The 22699-nt window shown below is 30.9% G+C and overlaps 4 protein-coding genes across 8 annotated transcripts in view; 2 read left to right on the forward strand and 2 right to left on the reverse strand.

Moving 5' to 3' along the window:
* Positions 1 to 4037: 4037 nt before the first annotated feature.
* On the reverse strand, positions 4038 to 5686 carry LOC130897074 (tubulin-folding cofactor B). Its single transcript, XM_057805645.1, has 4 exons — positions 5465 to 5686; positions 5141 to 5411; positions 4322 to 4538; positions 4038 to 4266 (listed from the first exon to the last, which is right to left on the reverse strand). Exons 1-4 carry the CDS (start codon positions 5582 to 5584, stop codon positions 4149 to 4151), a joined length of 726 nt encoding a protein of 241 aa, XP_057661628.1. The 5' UTR covers positions 5585 to 5686; the 3' UTR covers positions 4038 to 4148.
* Positions 5687 to 5767: 81 nt separating this feature from the next.
* On the forward strand, positions 5768 to 10726 carry LOC130897068 (probable ATP-dependent RNA helicase DDX10). Its single transcript, XM_057805635.1, has 6 exons — positions 5768 to 6262; positions 6372 to 7189; positions 8597 to 8914; positions 9379 to 10072; positions 10132 to 10400; positions 10552 to 10726. Exons 1-6 carry the CDS (start codon positions 6134 to 6136, stop codon positions 10697 to 10699), a joined length of 2376 nt encoding a protein of 791 aa, XP_057661618.1. The 5' UTR covers positions 5768 to 6133; the 3' UTR covers positions 10700 to 10726.
* A 968-nt stretch (positions 10727 to 11694) lies between these two features.
* Positions 11695 to 16451, reverse strand: LOC130897069 (oxygen-dependent coproporphyrinogen-III oxidase). Its single transcript, XM_057805636.1, has 5 exons — positions 16073 to 16451; positions 15550 to 16017; positions 14070 to 14386; positions 13843 to 14012; positions 11695 to 13787 (listed from the first exon to the last, which is right to left on the reverse strand). Exons 1-5 carry the CDS (start codon positions 16144 to 16146, stop codon positions 13683 to 13685), a joined length of 1134 nt encoding a protein of 377 aa, XP_057661619.1. The 5' UTR covers positions 16147 to 16451; the 3' UTR covers positions 11695 to 13682.
* Positions 16452 to 17286: 835 nt separating this feature from the next.
* LOC130897169 (syntaxin-binding protein 5) overlaps positions 17287 to 22699 on the forward strand; it is a 273488-nt gene continuing 268075 nt past the window's right edge. For 4 of the 5 annotated variants that reach the window (XM_057805887.1, XM_057805886.1, XM_057805888.1 and 1 more), the window contains exon 1: positions 17325 to 17956. In XM_057805887.1, the coding sequence (XP_057661870.1) occupies positions 17804 to 17956 (153 nt within the window). In that variant the 5' untranslated portion in view covers positions 17325 to 17803. Of the gene's footprint in view, positions 17957 to 22699 lie in introns of all 5 variants that reach the window. The other variant, XM_057805885.1, reaches the window with a different exon arrangement.

Below are 22699 nucleotides of genomic sequence, written 5' to 3' on the forward strand. Positions count from 1 at the left end.
CTTAATATCAACAAAATGTGGCGAATGTACTGTCGAGAATGTGAGGAAAATGGTAAATTGGAATCATTAGTGAAGTCGAAATACTTCCGCAACATTTTTAATAATTATTTCAACTTAGGCTTTGGGAGTCCCAGGTCAGATGAATGTAGAACATGCATTTCTCTTAAGGAAAAATTTAAAAGAGAAACAAATAATAGAAAAAGAAAAATACTTGAAACTGAAGAAACAATCTAAACAATTTTACGAACTTTTAAAAAAAAACAAAGGGTCGACACTTACGTTCAGCTTTAATTGCCAAAAGAACCAAACTTTGCCTCGTGTCCCTGATCAAAGTGCCTACTACAGCCGACAATTTTATAAATACAATTTTACAATAGTTCAGGGAAGCTCAAGGAACAAGAAAACGAAACAAAATGTTTTTATATATCATTGGGATGAAGTTGAACACCGGAAAAGCTCCAATGAAATTGCTTCCGCGGTATATGCCTACCTTGTCAATTTTTCAAATATTCATGATCCACATGTGAGTACGGTTAAAATTTTTTGTGATGGTTGTGGGGGACAAAATAAAAATTCTGTTCTAATCGGAATGCTATCCTTTTGGTTACTGATGATAGCCAACCACAATGTAAAAGAGGTAGAGATCGTATTCCCTGTAGTAGGACATTCGTTTTTACCGTCCGACCGTGTATTTGGTAGGATCAAAAAAGAAATCAAACAAAAAAGTGTAATAATAGATCCTGAGGAGTACGTCAACATTTTTTCAAACCAAAGAATCACGATTAATCTCAGCCCAAAAGTGTACGATTGGAAGAAGGCTCTATCCAACAACATTAAGCCTCCTGGACAGTGGCATTTTTCATTTGCCAAAGCAAAAAGATTTGTTTTACGGAGGAACAAGTCCCATTCAAATGTTTTGATAAAGGGGGAAGCCTATTATAGAAATGATGTTGGTGTTTTCAAAGGTTTCACAAAAAAAAACCAAAGTTTCCAAAACCTCGGTGAAAGAATAGAGAGTATTGCTCCGAAAAATAGATTAGTTTCAGAATTGAAGAAAATTGATGTTGACAATTTGTTAAAAAAACATTATGGACCAGACTGGGCAACTTTGCCGGAGCTGGATTATTATAAAAATGCGATTCACCAATAATCAATCACAAGAACAGAAAATTTCTGATGTAATAATTAATAATTTTGTATACTAAATTAATAAAAACTTGTTTTTTTTTTATTATTGTTTATGTTTGCAATACCCAATTTTCCATAGCTATGAAATATGGTGAAAATATAAATTGCAATAAATATATGTGTTAAAAAAAATACATAATTATATAAATAATATTTTTATGGGTTTCCAAAATCAGCTAACTCCAAAAAGTATTTGGCTGCCAGGCTTAGGTAAATTAATTTTTTTTTCTCGAAAATTTTGTATTGCTGTTAGAGGACTGGTATCTAAGTGGCAAAGAAAAAAAAGAAGAGATAACATCAGCTGTTCACTAATAACACAAAAATATGTGACCTTTATCGGCCTGCTGTGAAAAATTTTTAAAAATGGACTTGGCTGGTTTTGGAATTCTACGCCTCATATATATATATATATATATATATATATATATATATATATATATATATATATATATATATATATATATATATATATATATATATTTTTTCTTAAGAAGGATATAATATATTTTTGAAAAAAAATCTTACCTTCAGGTAAATATAAACTTCTAACTGACGCAACAAATATTAAAATTACTAAAACCTCCATATCTACTAGAATCAAACTAGAAATAAAATATCAGAATGAAAATTCGTGTGTTCTATTTTATTTAATAAGTTCATTTCGTAATTCTGATGTATTTTTAGTGCATTCTATTTATTGTCGAAACTTTAGTTTCCATTATTTCTCACATTTTTATAAATACGAGGACTGGCTATTAAATAAAGAGACTGCACGCCTAGACGGCGCCCTAGACGGTGTGGGGTAAAAAACGATTAGTGCGTTGGGTATCTATATATGTTGTCTATGCACGTCCAAAAACACGTTTCCGTCATTATTATAGTATTTGTGCACTAGCGATTTGAATCGAACGTGTTTTTTTCTCGTGCCGAAAAACAAGAGCAACGTATCAATCTCAAATTTCTTGTTAAATTTAAAAAAAACTCCGACTGAGTGCTATGAATTGTTGCAAGAAGCCTATGGGGACAATTCCCTATCTCGTCCGCGTGTTTTTGAGTGGTGTAAGCGCTTTAGTGAGAGCCGAGAGAGCAAATGAAAATTCAAGGCAATGCTGATCGTTTTTCTCGAAATTAACGGTATCGTGATGATTGAATGAGTTCCAAAAGGAAAGCCTGTCAACCAGACTTACTATTTGTCAGTTTTGGCAACACTGCGCGAACGAGTTCGTATAAAAAGAGCCGACAACGCACCTGCCCATAACGTGCTATCTGTGAAACAGTATTTGGCTAGTAAGCGCACTCCAGTTCACGAACACCCACCGTACTCACTAGATTTGGCACCGTGCGACTTTTTTTGGTTTCCGAAGATAAAATCTGCTGGCCTGATTTGAGTCGATTGAAGTGGTAAAGCAAAAAACGGCAGAGCTCCAAAAGGCACTCACCAAAGAAGACTTCCGGCACTGCTTTGATCAATGGAAAAAACGTATGGAAAGTTATGTGCCGAGGGAGGGGAAGCATCCGTATGTAGAATAATTTTTATAACAAAACCCTTTTTCGTAACCAATCTCATTGTTTAATAGCCAGACCTCGTAATTAGAAAATCCGATGTTGAAATGGTGATTTCCATAGCCGCACACGCGATTTTTTTGCGAATATACCCCATTACAGGGTGTTTTAAAAAATGATTACCCCGTCTCTAGGATGTATAGAACACTGAAAAATATTTGGGGTTTGCTTAGTGAAAAATTTGAATTATACACTTTTATTATGATTTTGTCGCAACTACTGGCAACATTGGATTGAAATTTTATACGAATATGTTTTGGAAGCTGATACATCCAATGCATTTATTTTTATGTCTGACTCTCCTAGAGGGCGCTAGTTACAAGTACCAAGTTCGTTGAATATATCTTTTTCAATATTTGATTTATTAACCAAAATTTCAAGTGAACTTAAACATCATTTAATTATACACCAAAAAGGTAATGGCATGGTACGAAGTAATATAACAGTTAAATCTCAACCTTTTGTCAACCGAACTATAATACCGACCCTTAGTTACTTTGTTTTTTTTCATCCTTTCACATTGTGTTGATTAAAGATGAGGGGACTTCAATTCGTGAGAACGTAATTAAATCATATCATCAAAAAACCCTTGGTATATTTATAACTTACATATTTTATAACAACTGATCACGTTCAGTAATTAAAAACACTTGCCATTCCTCAAAGGAGAAAACAACTACTTTCCTGGCTAATACCACGAATATTGAATTACATCTCCTCTGAAGAACGTGATGTCATCGACAATCCGCCGAAATTGGCATCCCTTATGGCTGGCAATTACAAGGAGAGGTCCCTAAAACTGACTAGTTTTGACTTTGTTGAGTCTCTTCAGAATGGCGTAATGACCCCTTGTTCAGAGTCTCTAATCCGAACTGAAGATACAACCAATCGGCGCTGCTACTTGATTCATGCAGTTTGAAGTGAAGATGTTACCAGAAGAAGTCTTCTGAGAAATGTTTATATATATATATATATATATATATATATATATATATATATATATATATATATATATATACATATATATATATATATATATATATATATATATATATACATATATATATATATATATATATATATATATATATATATATATATATATATATATATATATATATATAAATTTATAATGGGGCGTGTTTTATAATCGACTCGAATTAGACGTTTTTGAATAATCGTATCTTACAATCTTATTAGTTTTCAACAACCTTCTGGATTAAAAACCGACACGTGTTCAACTATTGCCCTCCAAGTTATTTTATGATGGGTTTACTATTTAAATGAATTTAAAACTTTGATTAAATAGTTTTTATTAAAAAATGACATCAAGTTCGCGACAAAATTATGTATAAAAAGCTTCACGTTTTGTAATTATTTTTATTAGATATGTTGTTTTAAATTTCTTCATTTAAATCATAATCTTCGACCGGAAAATCTCCACAAGTTACACTATGAGGTTTTACAAAAGCTCCATATTTATCAGGACAGTCGAAATATTTCTTTCCTTTAAAACTGAAGAAATAAAAAAAAGCTCACTCATCTTGCCAGATACACAATTTCAACTCACCTTCCATCATTTTTTCCTAAAGGTTCATCATATTTAACACCAATCCAATACCCAGAAAGGCTTTCGATTGATCCCGCGTACATTACAGTACCTAATTTATCAGGGCAATTTTGAACCGATACCTTACAACGAGAACCTATTTTTATACTTTCAACTAAAGCTTTTTCTTCTTTTTCCAGTTTTTCTTTTTTTTGGATATTTTCTTCATTATATTTACCTAATATAACATAAAAATCTTCAAGATTTCCCCTACATCTAGAGTGGAAAAGACTTTTATGCAGTGATGGTCAAAGTTTCAGGTTTTTGGGTCTATGAGAAGAATGTTTGTGAGCAGGACAAAGGAAGAATGAATGGTAAATCCATGTGTAATCCGGACTATAAACACGGCGGAGACACGGTTTGGGAACTGGAGATGTAGTAAAAATTGGAGAAAGAAGGCTATAAAAAATATTGAAGGAAAATGTAGTACCTTCTCTTAACACCATAAGAGAAAAAAAAAACAAAACAACTCTCAATACTGGAAAAAACAAGGAAAGTTAACATTAGCTTTGCTCACGGGTCTGATTCTGAATCAATTTATGAACACAAAGTGACGTCAAAAACATAACCTCGAAAAGTGAATATTCCTTAATGTACACTTCAAGATTTTATGCTTCTCATTGTATTCATTTTTTAAAAAAATTATTGGTTAATTAGTACTAGATTATTAAAAATGTTCAAAATAATTACATATAAATATTTTGAGTCTTAATTAAATATGTTTATGCTAAAATTTTTTTTATAAATTAAATTATGACCAAACTTGATATAATAACTTACCTAATTTATTCTTTAACAAAAAAGATCGTACAGTGTCTCCCTTTTTGGCATATTCATCTTGAGACAGTTCAAATTTTGGAATATTTTCAAAATCGAGCTCATTTCTCATAATAAAATTATCGACTACATGTAAACGCATACCATCATCTAATGGATATGAACCAAGTAAAGCATTATTATCATCTAAAGAACAAATAAATTTGTTGTCTTTATCGAAGGCTTGAATCTGCATTGTATTACAACTACCGCCGGTAATTAATTCAAGTTTTGCCTAAAATAATCATACATTATATTGTAATTTATTATGTATGCCGAGTTATATACTTTAAGATCTGAGATAGTTAAATCCTTAGAAAACCGCTTTTCGTTGAACGATATGTCATCTTTTGAGGTAGAGATGTGTACATTAACGAAATCTGAAGATATTACTATGAAACCTGCCATTTTTAATTTTTTTTCATTTATACTTTACACACAATGAATCATATTTTTGTTTGGTTTTGACAAAATTTATCTCTAACACAAATTGACAATTGACGTTTCGATATCAATACATGAATGAAATAGAATAATTAAATGACATCGAATGGTTCATCGATTACCATAGAAAACTGATATATGATAAGAATCGGATATGTTATATTTTGAGTCCTACTTGCTTAATTCATTTTTTGGTAGCAATATTTGTGTATTTTGATCATAAAATCGAAATTCTGAAGTAGTAATTGAGTATTTGAATGTAGGCGAATTTTGAAATATTTCGCTCAATAATATTTTTCATTTTTAAAATTTGCTGCATTACTTTATAACAGTTTTAATCAACTATATAGCTATACATTTTTCAATATTTTGCAGGATTTAATTTAATTTTCTCTTTGACGTTACTATTTTAGCGATCGTTTTTTTATCTATGGTACACTGCATCCTTACAATTAAACTACTTATCTTCCATGTGTGATACAAATACCTAACCTCAAACTTAATTCTCTCAAAATGTCAAAACAAGAAAAATCGGAAAAATCTAATAAAAGTAAAACGAAAGTTAAAGTTTTTTCCAAAAGTAAAAAGAAAAATCTACCAGAGTCTGTTGTTATTAAACAATTAGTGGATAAATATGAAACAGTAAGTTCGAATTTATTTACTTTATAAACCTAATTTTCTCCACGTTTTACAATTTCTTCATATAGATCATAGTACGATCTATATTTGAAATCTTAATGTCTTATTTCAGATTGATACCAGTCAAATTAAAAAGTTTGGGGATTTTCCTTTATCTTCACAAACTCTCAAGGGTCTTCGGGAATCTGGGTATCACAAACCAACGGAAATCCAAAGGGAGACAATCGGTCTCGCGTTACAAGGTAAAGACGTGTTAGGAGCGGCACAAACAGGTTCGGGGAAAACTTTAGCTTTTCTGATACCATTATTGGAGATTTTATTTCGTCAGCAATGGACAAGATTAGATGGAATAGGGGCACTAGTAATTACCCCAACCAGAGAATTAGCATATCAGATATTTGAAATGCTTCGTAAAGTGGGACAACACCATGGATTCTCAGCTGGTTTGATTATAGGCGGTAAAGATTTAAAATTTGAAAGAAATAGAATGGATCAATGCAACATTATAATATGTACTCCCGGAAGACTTTTACAGCACATGGATGAAAATCCTCTATTAGATTGCGTCAATATGAAAGTATTAATACTTGATGAAGCTGATAGATGTCTGGATATGGGTTTTGAACAAACTATGAATGCTATAATCGCTAATTTACCCCCCAAAAGACAAACTCTTTTATTTTCAGCTACGCAAACTAAATCTGTGAGAGATTTAGCAAGATTAAGTTTAGTTGATCCTTGTTATATAAGCGTACATGAGAATTTAGAACACAGCACACCAAAGGAGCTTTCACAGACTTATGTAGTCTGCGAACTTAAGGATAAAATATCAGTACTGTGGAGTTTTCTCAAGAATCATCCACATAAAAAAATCATGGTGTTCTTTTCAAGCTGTAAACAAGTGAAATATACTTTTGAAATATTTAGCAAGTAAGTATATTTTTGTTCTTTATACCAATATTTTAAAAATTAAGAGTTTATGTGAAAATTGTAATGTTGTATAATTCTTTTTTATTTTAAAAGCAATTTATCTCTGGAAAGGAGGGTAATTGGGCAGAAATAATTATAATAAATTTGTATATATTAAATAATGTATTTATTCGATATGTTTACAAAATATATTTTATAAAGTATATTATATACACATCAAAGCTGGCCTTGGGCAGTGGCATGCGGGGCAGCGGGGCACGAAAAAATTTTTTTTATTTTGTTTCAACAAGTTTTTTCACTTATCTGATTTTGTCATCAGATTCCCCACTTTCTTTAAAAGGCACATGATGTGAAGGTTTGCAATTTCTGGCATTTGTGACTAAAAATATCTTTAAATGTTCCTCAAACTTCAAGTCTACATCCAGAATTAGTCCTAAGTTCTCAGCAAATTGTTTGAATACCAACATCCCACTGTCCAAATTAAATTTTAAATTTTGTTGCAAAATTTCTTCATCTCTGAGAACAAATTAGCAAAACTTCAGTTTTATTTGCATCCAGTTTTAAATTATGCTCCGTAGAATATGCCTAACAGATCTCTATATAGGTGTGTAGCTGCTGTTTTTGGATTTGCAGGATCAAAGTAGTGCAGGACTTGAGTGTCATCAGCATATGATTGAATGTGGGTGTGAAAGATACTGTCACATATATAAAAAATATATTCGAGGAACACAAATGGGTTACATATTGAGCCATTTGGTACACCAGATACTATTTTGCCAGTCTCAGATGAACTCTGATCCATATGCCTTATTACAAGATATGTCGTCATACTCCAGATATCTCAGCTTTGAAAGAAGGAGATAATGTTCCAACACATCAAATGCCTTGGATTAATTGAAGGAGACATATATGACAGTATCTTCCTTATTTAGTGCTCTTATTATGTTGCCAAGGATATTTAACATTGCAGTTTCTTTGCCATTTCGACACTATAATAAGTTATCATAAAAATTTTTGATTTTGATCCTTGTTTTTTTTTACTATAATGTGAAGGGGAGACAGATTGAACCTCGACTCAATATGGCCTTGATAAAAATGTGGTTGGTAACTTTTCGATCACAATTACTGAAAAATACTACCTAAAAATACTTGAAAATATTTTATTTCTTCAGCTGCTACTATGTATGATAACTTTTCATAACACCAAACAACTAATAATTGTTCATATTTGTAAATCCACTGGGTTGATAGTCATTAAAACGAAACAAATATATTTTGTTCACAAGTAAAACACAAAGAAACGCCTCAAAAGCTTTCTAAAATTATCAAAATTGCACCGTTGCAAACAGTCGTTGACTTTTGTTTACATTATAAGAACGTTTTCGAGGTTATGTTATAAAATTTTAGGTTAAGACCAGGTACGAGTTTGATGGCACTTTACGGAACGTTACACCAACTCCGCAGGATGGATATTTACGAAAGTTATTGTAGAAAACAATCTGCTATTTTGTTTTGTACAGATTTAGCAGCTCGCGGTCTAGATTTTCCTGAAGTGCATTGGGTTGTTCAAATGGATTGTCCCGAAGATCCAGAAACTTATATACACAGAGTAGGTAGGACCGCTAGATATCACAGAGGAGGGGAGAGCTTGTTGATTTTATTACCCAGTGAACTTAAAATGGTCGAAAAACTCAAGCAGAAAAAAATTCCAATTGATGAAATAGAGTAAGTACACTAAAATATCATATGAGGGTTAAAAAAAAGACATAATATAACCATACATTCTTATGTCATATTCTCTAGTGCGATAATCGATTTAAGTTAAATCGAAATAATAGTAAAATAGTAAAAAGTTTGTTGTGGAGATCAATGAATGTGGTGGTAGAAAAGAAAACATAGTATGACCATATATTCTTATGTCACAATCTCATGTGTTAATAATCGATTTAAATTGAATCGAAATAGCAGTGAAATGTTCATTGTGGATATTGATGAAGGAAAAATTTTTTGGGGTTTTTTCTTTGAATGTTTGATTTTACGCTAGAGAAATTACATCCTTGATCATAGACATATGTTTTCCTTACACTTTTGAAAAAAAACTGTATTTGCACACATTTTTTATAAGAAATAAACATTTTTTTGGAGCTTTTCCTGATTTATAATAATTTTTTATAAATTTTTTTTTCTAGTATTAATCCTGATAAACTGAATAATCCAGTAAGGAAAATGGAAGCCTTTTTGGCAAAGGATCCAACTCTTAAAGATACAGCACAAAGGGCTTTCATATCTTACGTAAAAGCAGTTTTTTTAATGAAAGATAAAGAAGTTTTTGACGTACAAGCTTTAGACACAGATGCGTTTTCTAAATCTTTAGGTTTAGCCATACCACCAAGAATAAGATTTCTACAAAGAATGAATGCCAGAATAGAAAAACAAAAACAAACAAACTTTTCTAATAACAATCAAAATACTAAAAAATATTTTGTGGATAATGACAACGAAAGTTATAAGAATAATTCTGATTCTGGTGTAAGCGAAGATGAAAATTTGAAAATATCTTCAAATGAATTTCAATTATATGACAATCACAGTGACGATAATGATGACGAGATGTTTACAGTTAAAAGGAAAAATCACGACATCGATCTACCAACGGATAAGGAAATGGCAAATTTAAATGTAGGTAGAATCTCTAAGAAGAAACCGATTAGCAAAGCAGCAGCGGCTAAAAAAATCTTGAAGAAAAAAATAGTGCCGAATAAAAAGATATTATTTGACGAAGAAGGTCAAGCAGTGCAGAGTGCTAAAGAAAAGAAATCGGAATTAGCTCAGCAATACGAGAATGAGAGCGATGGTGGAATTGATATAGAAAAAGCTAAAAAGGTGAAATTTTTTTCGATTTTTATACAGAGGTTAGAAATTTTTATTAAAATTTGTTTTAGGTGTTACGGGAAGAAGACAAATTCGATAAACAATTGTTTAAAGAGAAAGTGAAGGCGAAACATAAAGAAGAAAAAAGAAAATTGAAAGAGAAAAAGAAAAAAGAAGTTAAAGATGATTTTGGTGAAAGTGATAGTGATGATGTACCAGATATGGATTGGTTACCAGATCCTGATCAAATTTATGGTGAAAAAACTGAAGTGGAAGTAGACCGTTTAAAAGATGATATTGAAGAAGAAAAGTTAAAAACAAATAAGAGTAAAGAAAAGAAGTGAGTGATGAAATTTATATATTACTTTGCTATTTCAGGAAGTTTTTAGGCATTTTTCACACTGAATTTTCAATCAGGTTATCAATTTAGTGCCTGTTGTACTAAAAAAAATACCTTTTTTTGGTTGTTAACACATTTATTTTTGTTTCAGAACTAAAAAGAGGTTACCAGAACAGAAAATTGACGATTTACAAACTGTTTTGAAAAAGAAAAAGAAACATAAAATGAAAGAAATGAATTCTTCACTTTCTGTAAAGGAAGCAGAGGAATTGGCGTTGTTGTTATTAGGGAATACATAAAAGTTTTAAATAAAATATTTTTCTGATGAATTCTATTGCTTTCATAATAGGGTTTCAAAGTTTTCTGTCAATTTCATTAGAGATTTTAAAGAAAACTACGCTCCTCGTTGAATATTTGTCTAATTCCATCGTTCTTACAAATTTTTTTTCAATGATTGGTTAAAAATATAATAATTTGTGTAACATATTAACCCAATGTTTTATTCACAAAATAACAATGATTTTTTAACATTTGAAATGGATTGCTCGCATAAAATATTAATTATACTCATTGAATATAGTGGTGAATATTTATCCTAAATGTTTGTCATAAAAGTGTTTTTTATTCTTTTTAAACTATTTTGAGTGATGCTAATAGTTTTGGGATTGATTATATTTTTTCTAAGAAGTTAGGGTTTCGAGATAAATTATATCGGAGACTAGGATTTGGCGAAAAACGTTAAGTATTTCGAAAAAAATTATATGGGAGGCTAAGATTTGGTGAAAATAGTTTAGGATTTCGAGAAAATTTAAGTACGAGTTGAGAATTTCCAAAAAATTGGTACGGGACGATAGATTTTGGTTAAAAAACCTGACACTAGGATTTATTGGAAATTTATCTAGGCAGTTAGGTTAGGTTAGAAAAAATAACTGGCAGGCTAGGATTTGAAAAAAAATCAGCTAAACAGCTCGCATTGATGAAAAAATCATTTTGAAGGTTATGATTTGTTGAAAAATACTCTAGGCAACTGAGATTTGAAGAAATATCACCTCCGAGGCCATGATTTTTTAAAATATAATCTACAAAGCTAGATTCGGAGAAGAATAAGCTAAAAACCTAGGATCTGTTGAAAAAATATGTAGAAGGGTGAGTTTTGTATAAAAATAATTAAAGAGGTAATGATTTATGGGAAAATCATCCAGGAAGTTATTATTTGTTAGCAAAAGACAATAGAATCCGTTGAAAGATCATGTAGATGGCTAAGAATGGAGGAAAATCACTTAGGAAGCTCGTATTTATTGTAAAAACTATTAAAAACTCATTTAGAAGACCAATATTAAGAGAAAAATCACTTAGGAGGCTATGTTTTGAAGAAAAAGCACCCAGGAGGCCAGTATTTGTTGAATAATAATCTAGAAGGCTGATATTTGATGAAAAATCACTCTTATTTGTTGCAAAAATTATTTAGTATGTTAGAATCATCAAGGAGGCATAGATTAGGAGAAAAATAACCCAGGAGGATAGGATTTTGTTGATAATTCATCTATGAGGCTAATAATTGTTGAAAAACCATCTAGGAGGTTAACACGTGTTAAAAACTGGTGTAGGTCGCTATGATTTGTTAAAAAAACATCTAGTGGGCTAGGATTTATTGATTACCGTATAGGAAAACTATTATTTGTGAAAAAATTAACCAGGGCATTAAAATTTGTTGGAAAACTATCTGTGAGGCTAGTAAACTTGGGAAAATTCATCCAAAAAGGAAAATATTTTCTAAAATATCAACTAGAAGGCTAGAATTTGGTTAAAAAAATAAGATAGTGGGTATAAATTATTTAAATATCTTCTAGAGAGTTAAAAATTGTTGAAAATTGAGTGAAGACGATAAGATTTGTTGAAAAATCATTAAGGTTAGGATTTAGTTCAATAATTAATTAAGGGATCAGAATTTCAGCAAAAAATCGTCTAGGAGGGTGGGATTCTGTTAAAAATTCATCTAACAGGTATGATTTTATTAAAAAAAAAAACTATCTCTAAGGTTGGCAACAGGAGAAAAATCGTCGTAATATTGAAACATCATAGGGAACTAAAATTTTTTGAAAATTGGTGAATTACAATAAAATTTGTCGAAAAATCTTCTAGAAGGTTGGGATTTAGTTGAAAAACTGTCTAGTAGCCGAGGGTTTTTGTCAAAAATTAAATAAGATGGGTATGATATTCTTTTAAAACCATTTGTTGTGGCTAGTAACTAGAGAAATATCATCTAAGAAGAAATACAGTTTAGTGAGCTACGATTATTGTGAAAAATTGACTAAGAGGCTAGTAATTGTCAAAAAATCACCTAGGGGGCTAAAATTTATCGAAAAATGGGTGTAACACACAAAAATTTGATGAAAAATCATTAAGAAAATTGAGTTGTACTTGAAAAATTGACTAGAAGACAAGGATTTGATTTAAAATTCATCTAGGAGGGCATGATTTTGTTGAAATACTATTTTTGAAACTAGAAACTGAAAAAAATTCATCTAAAAAATAAATATTTTTTTAAATATAATCCAGAAAGCTATGATTTTGATTGAAAATTAATGAAGAAGCTAGCAATGGTTGAAAAATCACCAAATTTCAAATTTATTGAAAAATGGGTGAAACAAGCAAAAATTTTATGACAAATCATTTAGAAAGTTTATTCATCTATTCATCTAAAAAGTGAATATTTTTTAAATTTAATCCAGAAAGCTATAATTTTGGTTGAAACTCAACTAAGAGCCTAGCAATTATTGAAAAATCATCTAGGAGACTAAAATTTTGTTGAAGAATCACTTAGGACATCAACAAAAGTTAAAAATTTATCCAGTTTGCTAGTATTTATTCACAAATAATCCAAGATGCTAAAAATTCTTAAAAAATCTTCTTGTAACCTAGAATTTTTTCAAAAATTATTTATGCAGCTGGAATTTTTCTAAAAAGTATTCTGGAAGATAAGAATTTACTAAAAAAAGAACCTTGATGACTAAAATTCTTATTGAAAGAGTGAAAGAGTTGAATTCATGTTAGACTCTATTATAATGTAGAGTACTTGAATTTTATGTATAGTGTGAAAGTTATAAGGGAAAAATATGGGCTCAGTAGAGTAAATATGAATAAATTGTGGTCCTTATCATCAATTACATTACAAAAACCTTCCATTATAACCACCAAAAATCAAATATTCACCACAACACTCTCGTTCTTTGTATTTTATCTGTTATTTATTTATTTCTATTGAAAATTCTTGTCAATCCATCATTTTTCACAAGTACAATCCACCCAATCCTTAGGATTCCTCAGTACTTTTAAAAGTTCACCTTCAGGCGAATCTTCCTTTGGTTCATGCATATATTCCCATCTCTAAAAATATAAACACCTACAAAAACTTTCAATAACTATTATTAACGCTACTTACAGCAGTTAAAGGCAACGACATTAATATGCTTTCGTATCTAGCACCTGGAGTGTATAAACCGAACTTGGTGCCTCTATCGTAGATCAAATTGAACTCTACGTATCTTCCCCTTCTAAGTAATTGCCATTCCCTTTCGACGTTTGTGTATTTCGTCATTTTGTGTCTTTGTACTGTAAAAATCAGTCGATAAACAATCGGTTAGTCATTTTAAAATGAAGCACAGATACCTAATGGAATGTAAGAAGGAATCACAGCGTTAGCACAGCTTTTAACAAATTCGAAACAATGTTCCTGATTGGGTGTATCTAGATCGTCGAAAAAAATACCACCGACGCCTCTCCTTTCACCTCTATGAGGGATATTGAAATAATCGTCACACCATTTCTTAAATTTGGGATAATAAGTTTTGTCGTGTTTGTCACAGGCGTCTTTGAGTTCTTTATGAAAATGTACAGCGTCTGCGGTGTTCAAATAATAAGGAGTTAAGTCTGTACCGCCTCCAAACCACCATTGAACTTCATCACCACTTGTTACTTCAAAATACCTAAAAATTTTTTGGAAAACAACATACAAATGGGTAATGAAGCATTAATTCCATTATGTTTTGAAAACAAGATTTAAGAAATTTATTGATCTGAATGGAACTTCAAAAAAGGATCCTCCAGTGCAAATACATTTAGGACATCAATATTTCCATGTGGTATAGAAATCTCCAACTGACATTACCACTTCATAGGCCCTAATCTTGTCCAGGGTCTCCAAATGGAGGGGACTAATAATTGATGAAACAACATCTAGGAGACAAATTTATTGAAAATTTGTGTTAGATGTTGGGGTTTAGTCAAAAAAATTGAATAGGAAACTAGGATTTTATTAAAATTTTGGAAGAAGGAAGAATTTTGTTGAAACTTCATCTAGAAGATTGGCATTTGGTTCAAACACTATCTTTGAAGCTAATAATTGGAGAACAATCATCTCAAAGGAAAATATTCCTTAAAATATTATCTAGGAGACCCTAATCTTGTCAAGGGCCACCAAATATTATCCTTTCAGTTATCTCCCGAGCCGAGGAAATAAAAAGAAGCCTCTGGGGGCCGAGGCTGGCTAGAATATACCTTGATATCGTTTTTTGTCGGGTATTATACGCTTTTTGTTGGTTAATAAAAGAGGACTATCTCTTCATGAATTGTTTCGTTATATACTAAACATATTAGATAACATTTCATATGAAAGTACAGCAAATTTACACAAAACTTTGATAAATTATACCAAAATCATTCTCATCAATCATATGGAGACTTGCTTAATCATTTTAGAGTGTAAAGTAACTAGTATTTGTTCCTCCCTGGCAATTGAAAAAGTTTTTAGAATGCATAAAACTGACTGGCATAGATCTGCTAACAGCTACTAAAAAATCCTACTTTTGACCCCAAAAAATGTGTCATATGAGCAAAAAGGAACTAATTTGATTTGTAAACGACCTAAACCAAATAAAAGTGATATAAAACAGTAACAAGGATAATAAAATTTATTAGAAAAACGCCTTTATTTGAAAATTATCTCCAAACATTTACTCAAACTGTATAGGATCAAAGTTAGAGAATAATTAAGTTGAATTATGTAAAAAAATTTTTTAGGATTATAGAAAAATGCCCTTTGGAACGATTTTACTAATGCAGCGCCTATATAAATATATTAAAAACATACCTATAGTTGAAATGTATTGTCGGTACCATTGGATTTACAGGATGAATGACTGCACTTATACCAGCAGCAAAGAAAGGTAGCTGTCCATTTTCGAGTTTTTTACCTCTAGAGCGCATCTGATTAACAGCTCCAGGTGGCAAATTCCCGTGAACTACAGATATATTTACTCCAGCTTTTTCAAATACTTTTCCATCTTGCATAACACATGTTACGCCACCACCTCCTTCTTTCCTTTCCCATCGGTCGACGATGAATTTATTGCAATTTTCTTCGGCTTCTAGAGAACTACAAAATTCTTTTTGTACTTTCAAAATCATCAGTTCCATTTTTGTTTTCATATCGTTTGGGTTGGAAGATAATTTTTCTAATGGCGTGATCGGTTGTGCCATAAATTCATTAATATCTAAAGAATGTTTGGATAGAGATGTGAAAATTGATGCGGCTGCTGTAAAAGACATCCCAAATTTTCTACAAAAAAATTAAATCTAATTCAAATTGACCGGTTCGAATAACCTATAATTACCGTAATCTGGTGATTTTTTGTTCTCGTTGATAATACAACAATGAACAATTTTTTATAAATATTTTGAAAAACATTTTCAAACTTAATCTAACTTAAAATAATATTTACTAGGTATAAAATATTAATCTATCACGTTTTTATTTTTCTAATGAATCAGCTGTTGTTGTTATGTATTAACGCAGTGCTACCACAAGTTAAAAGTTGTTAGAAAGATAAATCGATTTCCAACGTAACTTTCGTTTCTAATTTCTTATATCTTTTTTTCTACTACTATTACATTATCTAAGCATAAAAAATGTTTTGATCTCGATATTTCACAAAATATATACTCCGCAATGGTATTGGTGTAGATTATTTCAGCACAGTATCAGTAACAAACAGAAGTATAGAGCCGTACTAAGGAACAACGATTTTAATAACAACATTAATCATTAAAGTAATTATAATACAAATTGATAATAATCTTTTGAGATATTATAACAAGTACATGAATGATTGAAAAAGTTCCTAAAATTGCCAGAAGCTGATGAGATATGGAACTTGTAAGTTCTCTAGAAAAAATATCCATTATAAAATGGTATTGGGTGGAATAATTTAATCGGGATATGAAATTAGTTATGAACAGAACGTATTTCATGAAGTCGACTAAAATCTTCGTCTAAATGGATACACGGTTTGAAAATTAAAAGTAATAGTTTATTTAAAATCAAAATGATGAAATATGGAATGAATGGGATAAAAAAAAACATTTCATCGACAAATATTCGACAATTTTGAATTATGCACAGCTAAAACAAGAAGGGGTAATGTTATTACTTCACTTGTGGTTAATTCCTTGGCAAATATTTTTTAGATCGGATTAAACATTCTGATCAAACGTGTGCTACATTTAAACGTATTATTTTAATTTATTTTTTATATGTCATTCTCAAGGGGGCATAAAATATTATCAGAGAAAATTTCACTTAGCTATCAATATATTACTACATATCACGCAAAGGTTAACATCTAAATTTAATTAATTTCAAACAATTTTTGTTAGTAGAAATCAAAAGTATTCAAAGTAATATTACGATTAAAGAACGATTGGCTTGAGCCGGTCCTACTACGTAGCTAACAGGTTGTGTCGCATTATCCTATCAACGCTCGTTTATCTCTTTCTGTTTCATGTAACAGAAAAAGACGGAAATAGATAAGATTGTTTAATTTAAATCATAAGCAACATGTGGTATTTTTGACTCATATCGATCTGTCAAGGTATGTGTATGTAGATAAACGTAGGGAACGTCAGGTTGTTTTTATCTAGCCAATCCTTGCTGTCGGGGGTGTATTTTGATATTTATTTCGTGAGAAACAATAGTGGTGCAAATTTCGGCTTGCGCTTTAGGTTAGGTCCTTTTAGCGCAGCTTTCGAAACTGTGCGAAATCAGTGCGGATATTCTGATATCGACTTTTTTGCGAGAGTGCCGTAAGTTGGTGAGAACAGCTAGAGTAGAGGTCGTCGCGACGCGTTCCTTTTGAATATAATTGCTAAAAGTCCGGGTTTTCGAAGCGCATTGTATATATTCCAGACTTTACGCGACGTACTACAAGCTAAGCTTCATTTTAGTCGATATTTTTGCTGCAGAGTGGTGTAATTTCGCAGATGGCATAGAAATTTTTTGAATAATCATTTAAATTCGCGAGGTAAATTGTTTTTAACTATCGGGTATTTTACCAAAGTATGGTGTGATGAGGCGTGAGAAGGACGACAGACGTGAAGTTATGAAGAAGTTCACATTTAAAGGCGTTCTAGACAATTTCCGCAACTCTGTTGCTCAACCCTCCAGACAAGATCAAGAGATCCAAGAAACTCTCAAATCAGATCACTTCCAAATTAAGAGGGTAAGTCGTCATGTTGAAAATATTATATATATATAATAATAATCTATATCTACGATGGATCTATATGAAATGAAAACATATTGCATATAAAATAAATTTATTCATATAATATTTATTGTGAAAGATAACAGATATATACAAAAAATTCAAATTAGATTCAAATGATACGGACCGTAATATAGTATGTCTGAATCTACTTCTCAATAAAATTTACAAACTCTAAAAATAAACGAGGGGTGTTTTGAAATTAAGGAAACAAAATTAGATTTCAACTTTATTGGAAAGTTTCTTTCGATTTTAATTCACACTTGCAGTACAAGTGAAAGTGAAGGACCAAAATTGTATTGAAATGACTGCATTTTAATATGTTTGAGGTTATATATTCATGAAATTTTATTAAAGGGCTCCAGAATTCCACTGTAATAATTTATCTTCTTCTTGAGTGAATTTTAGGTTGTTTTTAAATTTTATTTTATGTTTTATCTCTTGGCTCTGAAATTTTCAACAGGTTAGTTTCCACTTTAGGGAAAATTGGAGACTTAGTATCTAGTAAAGATCTAGCTTACTAGAGCAAGATCAATAAGAAATTCAATTACTTAAGGCGAAATAGATGAAAAATTTCCTTATAATCAATCAAAGTTCTTGCCATTTTAGGCAAGATTAAAAGAAGAAACAGGCATCTAAGGCACACTCTATTAAAGATTTAGCTCACTAAAGCAAAATAAAAAAAAATCTAGCTATTCAAGGCAAAATATATGAAAAGTCACCTTCCTAGAACTAATTAAAGCTTTTTGACAAGATTAACTGATTTAAGGCAATACTTTTACTTAATGTAAAATCAATGAGGAACCTAACAACTTAAACCAGGATCATTTAGAGGTTCAATTATATCAGGCAAGATTAAAAATCAGTCGAAAATTCAACAACCAAATGAAATATCGATTCAAGTTCCAATTATCTAAGGCAAGATTATTCAAAGCTATAGTTAGCCAAGGCAAGTTCCATTCGAGAGCATAGCTTTCAAGGCAAGATCAAACAATGATCCATTCATCCACCAAATGCTAAATAAATAAAAGCTTCAGCTCGTTGAGGCAAGATAACTAACACATTCAGCTACTACTACTAACTATATGAGGCAAGATTAATCTGAGATTCAATCATATGAGGCAACACTAATTTGAGATCCTGCAAGACCAATGAAAGATACATCCATTTAAAATTGATTTAAAATCGATGCAACTAAGAGAAGGTTCATTTGTATTGAATCAGAGAACTAAGGCAATAAAGATTTAGTATCCAGCCAACTAAGGCGATGTTAATTAAATTTTACAGCCAATTAAGGCAAAATAGATTTAAGACTCAGCTACCTAGGACAAGATTAGTCAAAGTTTGAACTATTTAAAGCGAGATTAAGGAATTTAATTGATATAGAATTCAGTGATATATGGCAAGGTTAATCGAGCATAGATTTATCTGAGATAAAATATCTAAATATCTAGTTGTCTGAGGCAGGATAAATTAAAAAAAGCAGGTATCAAATGAGAAATCGATTTAGATCAATGAAGAACCAGCTTTGTGAGTCAAATTAATCAGAAATTCATCCCAACTAAATCAAAACCGATTTAAGAATCAGCCATCTAGGACAACATTAATGAAAGTTTTGGTCAACTAAATCAAGATTTAAAAGATATCCAATTACGTAAGATGAGATAGATTTAAGATTCAGCTAAATAAAGCAAGATGGATTCAAAATCCAGCCAATTAAGGCAAGATAGATTTGAAATTCGGTTATAGTTCAACCATCTAAGACAAATCCTATTGAGATTTTGCTTTATTATGTGAGATACATCCGAAAATGAAATATCGAATCAAAATCCAGCTGTCTAAGGCAAGATTAATTGAAAAATCAACCGATTGAGATGAGATGGACTTAAATCTAACAATTTTAAGCAAGTTCACTCAAAGATACAGTCAATTGACGCAAGACAGACTCAATATCTCGGGAATCAAGGTTAAATAGATACTAAAATCAGTCATTTAAGAAAATCCAACTGATGATTTTGCTCTATTATGTAGGATACATCTAAAATGATAGATTTCTAGTCATAACAAGCAAGATAGAATCAAGATACAGAAGTCCAAGGCAAGATTCGTTGAAAATTAACCAATTTAGGTGAGATCCATTCGAAGTCTAGCCGTCTAAAGCAAGTTCAATCAAAGATACAACCAATAAATTAAGGTAAGATAAAAGGTAAGAAAAAAGTTATCAATGGCAAGATTAAATTACGCTATTATGTGATATATATCCAAATTGAAAGATTTATTCAAGATCTAGCCATAACAAGCAAGATAGATTCAAGATCCAGATGTCCAAGGCAAGATTCAAAGATAAAGCCAAAAACAGAAAGGCAGATTTAATATCCATTGAATTAAGGTAATTTGAAATTTAGTCATATAAAGCAAGATTAGGTTGTAATTCAATCATCTAACACAAATCCTAATGAAATTTTGCTTTATCATGTGAGATACATCCAAAAATAAAAAATTGATTCAAGATCCAGCTAACTAAGGCAAGATTAATTGAAAATTCACCCGATTGAGTTGAGATCGATTTAAAATCTAACAATTTAAAGCAAGTTCAATCCAACATACATCTAACCATCTAAAGTAAACCCAATTGACAATTTTTCTCTATTATGTAAGATACATCCAGAACCAAAGATTGTTTCAAGATCTTGCCGTATAAAGCAAAATAGATTCAACTTACATCTATCCAAGAACAAATTTAACCAATTAAGGTTAGCCGTCTAATGCATGTCCAAATATATAGCCAATTGAAGCAATGCAGATTCAATATCCATTGAATTAAGGTAAGACAGAAACAAAAAATGTCATCAAAAGCCAGATTAAGTAAAAATTCAACCATCTAAGGCAAACACAATCTATTAAATCACTTTATTATGTAAGATACATCCAAAATGAAAGAATGATTCAAGATCCAGCCAAATGAAGCAAGATATATTCAAGATCCAGCTATTCAAGGTAAGATTCGTGAAAATTTAACCAATTAAGGTAAGATCGGTTCAAAGTGTAGCCGTCTAAAGCAAGTTCAATCAAAGATACAGCCAATTAAAGCAAGCTAGATTCAATATCTATTGAATTGAGGTAAGGTAGATAAGAAAAAGGCCATCAAAGGCTGTATTAAGTAAAAATTCAACCATCTAAGGCAAACAATGATCAAATCACTTTATTATGTAAGATATATCCAAAATAAAAGATTGATTCAAGATTCAATTAAGGTGAGATCGGTTCAAAGTCTAGCCGTTTTACATATTCAATAGGTAAAATAGATTTTGGGTAAGCTAGATACGAAAACTAGTAGTCTAAGGCAAGATTAGGTAAAAATTTAACCATCTAAAGCAAACCCAATTGACGATTTAGCTCTATTATGTAAGATTCATTTAAAATAAAAGATTGATTCAAGATCTAGCCATACAAAGCAAGATAGATTCAATCCAGCTGCCCAAGGCAAGATTCATTGAAAATTAAAGCAAGTTCAATCAAATATACAGCCAATAAAGCAAAAAAGATTCAATATCCAGCTGTCTAAGGCAAGACTAATTAAAAATTTTACCAGTTAAGACTAAATAGAATTAAAGTGTGGCCATGTGAAGCAATATAAGTCAGAAAACCAGTTACCTAAAGCAATATTAATAAAAGATCCAGACAAAATAGAAATGAGCCAGTTAAGGCAAGATTAGTCAAAAATAGATCAAATGCAAGATTTATCGAATAATAATCGTTGATAATACATTTTATAAATTTGAGGAGTGCTACTTTAAGATTGTATGAGTGGCATTTGCACTTTTACTGAAAAATTTAACGTCACACTATTTCTTCAAAAAATATATTAAATGAAACATGTTTTGTTCTTTTATGGTAATTTTCTTATTTAATTAAAAAAGAAGAAAAACTCGGTATGTATAATGGATTACTACGTGTTGATTCGGTGATACTAAAGATTAAAAACGTTTTGAACCACTACCTACTACCACTATTTTATTTATATATTTAGGCAGCAGCGAGATTCCATACCGAATCCAAATACACTCCCTCTAGTTTCTTTGATATCGTAAATTGTACAATGTTGCCTCGTTATCACAAACACAAATGGTATTGTCAAGGTCGTTGTTCCATTTTCGATGATGTATTCGTTTTCGTAATAATATATCTAACAAAACGGATAAATATTTACACTGAAAAAAGTGTTGTTTTCGAATAATGGGAAGCAATGAATACAGTTAGTACAGTAGTTCTAATTTAAAGTCATCAGTTTCTTTTAGATATTTAGAAAAATGTGAAAATCGGCTTAGTTTAGTCACATAAAAATTGATTTAAAGTAATAGATCAACAAACACGTAAATTACAGCAACTGTATTTCGGAATTTTTGAATTAATGCGGGAAAACTTTAATGGCTGTTGCGCAACGCATCATTATTCATTTTTTTATCAAAGATAATGTAAAACCAGCAGAAACTCATCGACAATTCGGGGATGAGTGCCTCTTCAAGACTCAAGTGTATGAACCGAAGCGACTGAAAAGTATTGGCACACTTTGCCATATGCGCGGCGCCCCAAATCAAGTGTTACCGATGAGAATGTCAGCGCTGTAGAAAAACTTAATTTGGGAAAACGACGCAGTATAGTACACGAAATGGCTGAAGAATTTGGCATTAACGTAGA

Source organism: Diorhabda carinulata, chromosome 8 (genome assembly GCF_026250575.1).
Source record: "Diorhabda carinulata isolate Delta chromosome 8, icDioCari1.1, whole genome shotgun sequence".
Taxonomy (NCBI): Eukaryota; Metazoa; Arthropoda; class Insecta; order Coleoptera; family Chrysomelidae; genus Diorhabda; species Diorhabda carinulata.